The sequence below is a fragment of the Gavialis gangeticus genome, unplaced genomic scaffold, assembly GCF_001723915.1.
Source record: "Gavialis gangeticus isolate Ggan-Ray unplaced genomic scaffold, GavGan_comp1, whole genome shotgun sequence".
NCBI classification, from domain to species: Eukaryota; Metazoa; Chordata; order Crocodylia; family Gavialidae; genus Gavialis; species Gavialis gangeticus.
This window is the reverse complement of record NW_017728993.1, coordinates 60,427,624-60,434,048: the sequence shown is the minus strand read 5'-3', so window position 1 is coordinate 60,434,048 and position 6,425 is coordinate 60,427,624. Positions and strand designations below refer to the sequence as shown.

At 51.5% G+C, this 6,425-nt stretch overlaps 1 protein-coding gene across 2 annotated transcripts; it reads left to right on the top strand.

The window, feature by feature from the left end:
- The first annotated feature begins 6 nt into the window (after positions 1–6).
- TOR3A (torsin family 3 member A) lies at positions 7–6,383 on the top strand. Of its 2 annotated transcripts, none has more exons than XM_019501817.1 (6): positions 7–345; positions 1,273–1,368; positions 2,353–2,618; positions 3,358–3,533; positions 4,500–4,618; positions 5,719–6,383. In XM_019501817.1, the coding sequence occupies exons 1-6, from the start codon at positions 60–62 to the stop codon at positions 5,967–5,969; spliced, it is 1,194 nt and encodes a 397-aa protein (XP_019357362.1). In that variant the 5' UTR covers positions 7–59; the 3' UTR covers positions 5,970–6,383. The 2 variants fall into 2 exon arrangements, with proteins under 2 accessions (XP_019357362.1, XP_019357361.1); XM_019501816.1 differs by having other exon boundaries at positions 4,494–4,618.
- Positions 6,384–6,425: the final 42 nt, after the last annotated feature.

The following is a 6,425-nucleotide window of genomic DNA, read 5'->3' as shown; positions in this document are numbered from 1 at the left end:
GGGGGGGGGTTGCTGCTTAGACACGGCCTTCATAGTAACTGAGTCCTGCCTCCACGACCATGGTGGGTTGGGGTCCCACCCATCTCCCTCTGCTGACTTGTGCCCTCTTGCTATTGCTGTGGAGGTCTAATGGGCTTGTAGGGAGAGGCAGGCACTGGGCACCCAAGGAAGACCAAGCACACGCCATAGGGAAGGAGATGCAGCTTGGCCACGACGAGACCATGAAGAGGCGCCTTGGCACCATGCACGCCCTGTCCAGGCAGTACTGGCAGTACCTGGCCTGTGGATTGTGGCAGGCGGGCTGCGAAGGAGAGGAAGATGAGCAGGCTGACATGGATCAGAAGGGTAAGGAGCTGTCACATATCTCCTCCCTGCCCTAGCTTCAGTAATGATGGATGTAGACATCCCTCTCCATGCCTCTGCCCACAGCCAATGCTCTTCTGTGTAAAGCATCTCTTGGGTTTGGTGCTGCCAGCTTGGGGGGGGCTGTGTTGATGCACACTGTTCCTGCACCATGGGGTCAGATGGGAAGCATCACTACCACTGGGTGAAACTGGGACTAATGCCCACACTGGGATTGCTCAGCCAGTGCCAGTCATCACAGGCCCATTATACTGTCTGACAGCAGCTAAGCTAACTTGTCAGTACGCTTCAACTATGAATCCGGTGTGCACGGATTTCTTCCTACCAAAGCCAGTGTCTGTGTGGGCAGGTGAAGTGCTGCTGTACCTCAGGTGGTGCCTTTGTGTCTCTAGGTTCATTACTGCTGGTAACGTGAGGTTTCATTGGTGTGCACTGTCGCTGGCAACATTAACACTCTGCTTCCATACACCCAGAGGGTGAAGCACTAGCAGTTGTTAGGCAGTGCTGAGGCCCTGCACATGATGAGATTCATTTACTGGGGCTCATGTAGTTGTATCCAAGATGCATCATGTGGGGCAAGGCAATGGTCTGTCTCCAGCAGGGTTAGAGAAAGCCCAGCCTAATGTGGCAACACGGCAGTCTGTATTTGGCTTTTTGCCTCCTCTTTTAGCATTCTTCTCAGGGGTGGTCATGCTTACACACAGTAATGGGGCAGCTGGCCTCCATCCAGTACCTGCTCTATGTCATGGTGGATACCATGTCACTGGTGGTTGTTTTGTGGCTACAAGTGGTGGTGTCTGACATCTAGCACGTGCCTAGGTAACACAAGAATGAGAGTGAAGAGCTTATTTCCCAAGATGCAAACACTCTGCTGGTCCCTTTCCTTTCTTACTGGTACTCCTTTCCTAGGGTGGAGTTTGCCCCTGGAGGTGTTATCCAGCTGGTACTGTAGCTTCAGCAAGTGCTGCGAGACAGGAGACTGCAGAGTAACCAACAACATCACAGGTAAAGGCCTTGGAGAGATGGGCCCAGTGTTGGGAGGGGTCCTACACTGGGACTTGGGAGACCTGGAGTCAATTCTACCATGGTATCCCTGTGTGAAACCTTGGGCAAATCACTTAGTCCCTTCTGTGTCTTAGTTGTCCCATCTGTTAAATGGAGATAACAGTACCACCCTGCCATTAATGCAGTGAAGGCTGTGTGCTGCCCAGATCCCATGGTAACAGGGTGCCTGAAAGAGTTTTCTAGTCAGCTGGAGTAAAACCTGATTCTCAGCCTCTACAGCTAAGGGCAAATGGCCTTTCTTACCCGGTGCTGAGCTTGTTGCAGTGCTGGGGGACACATGGCTGGTCCCATTCAGAATGTTCTCTGCCTTGTGGAAGTGGGATGCACTGTCCCTTATCTTACTGCAAAATTTGAATGGTCCAGGGCCAAGAACTTTCTGGAGGTCCTAAGATGCTGCCATTGCTCCCCAGTCACCCCTTTGTATGGAAGGGAGTGGCAACCCTGTCCCATGAGTGCTGCTAAGCCTTTCCCCTTCTCCAAATCCCATTCCTAAGGGCAAATACTGAGGAAGCCCGTGTAAAAGTGCCTCCAGCTAGGAGTGGCCTGGTCATCCAGGCCAAACAACTGCACCTGAACAGTTTGGTGCTCTTTTGCAGGCATTAAGTATCATCCTCATTTTCCAGAGTTGAAAACTGAGTCAGGGAGAAGTTAAGTGACTTGCCCTGGTCAGTGGCAAACCTAGGAATGGCGCTTCAACACCCCAATCTCCAGCCCTGTGATCAGATGGTTAGATGTGCTGTCTTCCAGTCTGACCCTACATTAATACTGCTGCACAGAGTCCACTCAACGGTGCCTTTCCTCCAGCAATGCAAGGCAGAAAGCCTCAGCTCTTGGCAAAAATGCTGCAAAGCAGCCTCTGTGCTTGTTCCTGCCAGACTGCTTACAGGGAGCTTGGAGCTAATGCCGCACGCTCTTGTTCTCCAGGGTTAGAGTCAGACCTGAACAGGAGGCTCCATGGGCAGCACCTGGCAAGGAAGCTCATTCTGAGAGCAGTGAGAGGGTTCCTGCAGCGCCCTCAGCCGGAGAAGGCGCTGGTTCTGTCGTTCCACGGCTGGTCAGGCACCGGGAAGAACTTTGTGGCGCGGATGATTGCTGATCACCTGTACCGAGATGGGCTGAAGAGCGAGTGTGTTAAAGTCTTTATCTCGCTTTTTCACTTCCCACATCCTGCATACTTGGACTCCTACAAGGTGAGAGCTGGGCAAATCTGCTGTGCAGGCACAGCAGGGGCGTCCCTTACTGCTTGTTCAGTCCCAAACTTCAGGCACAGCTTGTGGCAAAGGAGAGGGGCAGGAGCACTGGATGAGGGAGAACCCAGTGCTGCTCCCCACAGGCTGGTGTATACTGGCTAGTGGCAAGCTCACAGCTGCTGTATTCAGATTAGGGATCAGAAGTGTAGTGAGGGGGTGAGAGGCACCTGCCCCAGGCATCCATTTAGGAGTGGGGCTAGAATTTGCCCTGCCACACGCACCCTGGCAGAGCCTGTACTCCAGCAGTGAGAGCAGGCCCACAACTTACCCATGCTGAGAACTGCAGCAGTCCCTGGCTGCTGCTGCAGCTTTAAGAGCCAGGACAACCAGAGCATACATGGGTGCCAGTAGCTCAGCTGGAGACTACTGAGGAGTCCCTGGCTTGGGTAAGACTGCTGTGCACTGTCCCCCTCCCCCAACTCTCCTCTGCTCTTGGAGCGAACACCCACCCACTTCTTTCCCCCTATCCCAGATCTCCTGCAGGGTTTGCCCAGGACACGAGCTCCACTTGTGAGAGGCTGCCTGAGAGCAGGATGCTTGACAGGTACACCCTCACCCATGGTGGGGTGGTGCTGGAAGTGAACATTACTTGCCCTTCATGCCAGGACTCTACTCCCCACCCAAGTCCTATCTATCACTTCTTCCCAGCAGCTCATGTAGCCTTCGTGCTGATTTGCAGGTTCAGCTCAAGAAGCAAATCAGTGAGACGGTGAACTTCTGTGAGCAGGCCCTGTTTATCTTTGATGAGGCAGAGAAGCTTCATACGGACCTGTTGGATACCATCAAACCCTACGTGGATCACTATGACAGCATTGGCCAGGTGGACTACAGGAGGTCCATCTTTTTATTTCTCAGGTGACTACCAAAGGCTACAGGAAGAGACAGGTTGCCTTTCCCAAGGGTGCTTAACATCCAGGTTGATGGCCCAGGTCTGGCAGGCCTCTTACAGGAATGTTGCTTGACTTGGCTGTTACTCACCTGCCAAGCTCAACACCAAACCATTCTATGTCTCGAGTCCCAAAGCAGAGAATAGTTTATGACCAGTGCCAAAAGGCTTCTGTCCTGGCCAGCTGCAGGGAGAAGGGTGGGAGAAGCAGTTCTCAGGACAGAAAGCAAACTAACTATTAGCAGGGGAGTTGGGAGAGTGAAAATAGGCGTTGGAGCTCATAGAGGAAAATGGCAGAGCCTTCTAGAGCTTCCGCTAGGAGGGAGTGAACATCTACTCCTCACATCGCCATTCCCAGAAAGAGCTCCCAGAGCCTCTTGGGATGGGTAGGGAGAACCATGTATGTATCCACCAGTCTTCTCCATCTTTCCGTGGGGGAGGCTACCCAGTTCTGCTCTCTCTCCTTTGTGTGCAACTGTCTGGGAGGAGGGGGCTCCCCTTAAATCAGACCTGGGAAGCCAGTAGAAAAGGAGTTTGCTTTTCTTGAAGGAGGAACACAGGTCCCTCAATATGTCCCTCAGACTTGAGCACTAGCTCTTCCACAGAACAGGCAAAGCAGCCTGAGACATGGGTCTAGGGCAGAAGGCTGCACATGCTGGTTGACTAGTACTGGAGAAAGTGTGATTCTGTGGGATGGGGGATGGCTAAGTTGCAGCATATGTGCTAGAACTGGTACGGGAAGCTGCTGTGTGTGGGATACAACATGCGGCAGATATTGCAGACAGCACAGGGCAAGAAGCAGAAAGCAGAGCAGCAGATGGGGCAGGAGAAGGGGATGGGTGCTGGGCTAACTTGTGGCACACCTGCCAGAAAGGCTGGCCCTCACTGCTGTGGGAAATAGGAGTTCAAACTGTTTCTTCCCTTCCTAGTAATAGTGGTGGCAACACCATCAATGAAGTGGCCTTGGATTTTTGGCGAGCTGGACAGGCCAGGGAAGAAATCACCATGGAGTACTTAGAGCAGCGCCTGCGGATGGAGCTGAAGGAGTCCCCAGGTAACTGCACCAGTTGCTGTGGAGCCATTTTAGAGTTCTGCCATCAGAACGTCTCTGTGTTGGTCGGAGCTGGAGACGGCACCGAGGGCACTTGCAGCACAGCAACCTAACTTACTCCACACTGTGCTGTGGGTCAGGGTTCTCCCCATCTACAGCCATTCAGCGCTAGACTCAAAGTTGTTGGGAGGTGGGCTACAAGCACCCTAATGCCCCTGTAGGCACCTGCTGCTGCAGTCAGACATGTCCATAACCATGGAGTCCTATTTGAGCTGCTCAATCTTTCTTGCTACCATTCACAGTGTAAGTGTGCTGATGCCCTTCTCACTTGTGGGCCCAGACCAGGGAGGCGGACTCAGAGCACATGTCCCATCTCTTTTCCCCAGCATTTCCTGCTGGTGAGCTTAAGCATTTCCTGGCTCTTGTAAATCCTGTTCCTAGGTGCCTCCCTACAACTGCGCTGAAAGAGAAACCAGGCACCTAAATTAGGGCTATGAGTGTGCCTACCACATCTCCCCTTTTGACTTTCCCTCACTTACTCATGAAAAACAGCCTAGTAGTGATAGTTCCCTGAAACTATATTTGAGGCAAACACAACTTGTCCCTAGTGATGAAAGCAGGTTCCATGTATCAGCTGCAGAAAGTGTAAATTCTGGCCAAATTTCCTCCCACTGGGAAGTGGCAAGCTGTGAAATACTCCTCATTCCCTTTCCCAGCTGAATAACCGAGTTGCATCCAAGACTCCTTCATTCAGTACAGAGGGGACCTTTCATTTACCAAGGGATGCCTGTAAATAAATTCCAGCAAAATGAAACCAACTACAAAAACAGCATACTGTAGTAGGTCTGAACTGTGTCCTTAATAGCCAACTGGTTAGTACAGTTCTATTACTATTCGCATCTTCCATCTCGGGCAACACAAACAGCTCCATAATACACTGCTAAATGCAGGGTCACTAGGCATCTTATAGACTAAATCAGAAATGCATAAGCTTTTGAGAGCCAGAGATCATTTAATCAGATGCTATGGAAGGATGTGCAGAGAGCAGGTTCTCAGGAAGAGTGATTTGCTAAGTGTCCTTGTTGGTTGGTCTTTCATTGCAGGAACTGCCTTTGCCCATAGTCACCTTCTTGAAGAGAACCTCATTGACTTCTTTGTGCCATTCTTGCCCCTGGAGTTTCATCATGTGAAGCTGTGTGCTCGAGATGCTTTCCTGGCCCAGGGACTTCCGTACACAGAGACAGCACTCGATGAGGTGGCCAGAATGATGGTATTTGTACCTAAAGACGAGAGGCTCTTCTCTGCCCAGGGCTGTAAATCGGTGTCCCAGCGCATCAACTATATTCTCCCCTAACATGAGCTGGGGGCTGCCTCGCTTGCACAAGCTGGATACAGATTCACCACCTGTGTAGTAATGGGAACTTGAAGTTCTCACTGAAGGGGCCAATGTAGCAGGAGAGGCTGGAGCCTTCCACTTTTAGGCACAGCTCAGGATTTGCAGTTGTGTGACACTCCTACAGCCTTGATTTGGCAGAATGGGCAGCCCGGCCTTCTGGAAGCCTCATCGTGTAGCAGGCAACTCTAGCAGGAAATGATCATCCAGCACTTAATGGAAATGTTTGGTTGGTGACTGTTTTCTTTCATATCAGCAGAGTAGGTTGTATAAGAGCTGTGGTTCTGGGCATCCTAATTACTGTCCTGGGGATGTCTGTGGTGCTTTTCCTTCAGCCCCTCCCCTGTAAGTCATTTACAAGACTCAAGTCAAATGAAATGCATATCTCCACCTTCATATATCTACAGCTCTCTATAT

What these genes read in the sequence shown, in the direction of transcription:
- TOR3A (XM_019501816.1), top strand. Translation starts at nt 60, where the DNA reads ATGGTGGGTTGGGGTCCCACCCATCTCCCTCTGCTGACTTGTGCCCTC. An exon ending in CATACTTGGACTCCTACAAG is followed by an intron (nt 2,619 to 3,357) that starts GTGAGAGCTGGG and finishes GCTGATTTGCAG; the next exon opens with GTTCAGCTCAAGAAGCAAAT. An exon ending in GGAGCTGAAGGAGTCCCCAG is followed by an intron (nt 4,619 to 5,718) that starts GTAACTGCACCA and finishes CTTTCATTGCAG; the next exon opens with GAACTGCCTTTGCCCATAGT.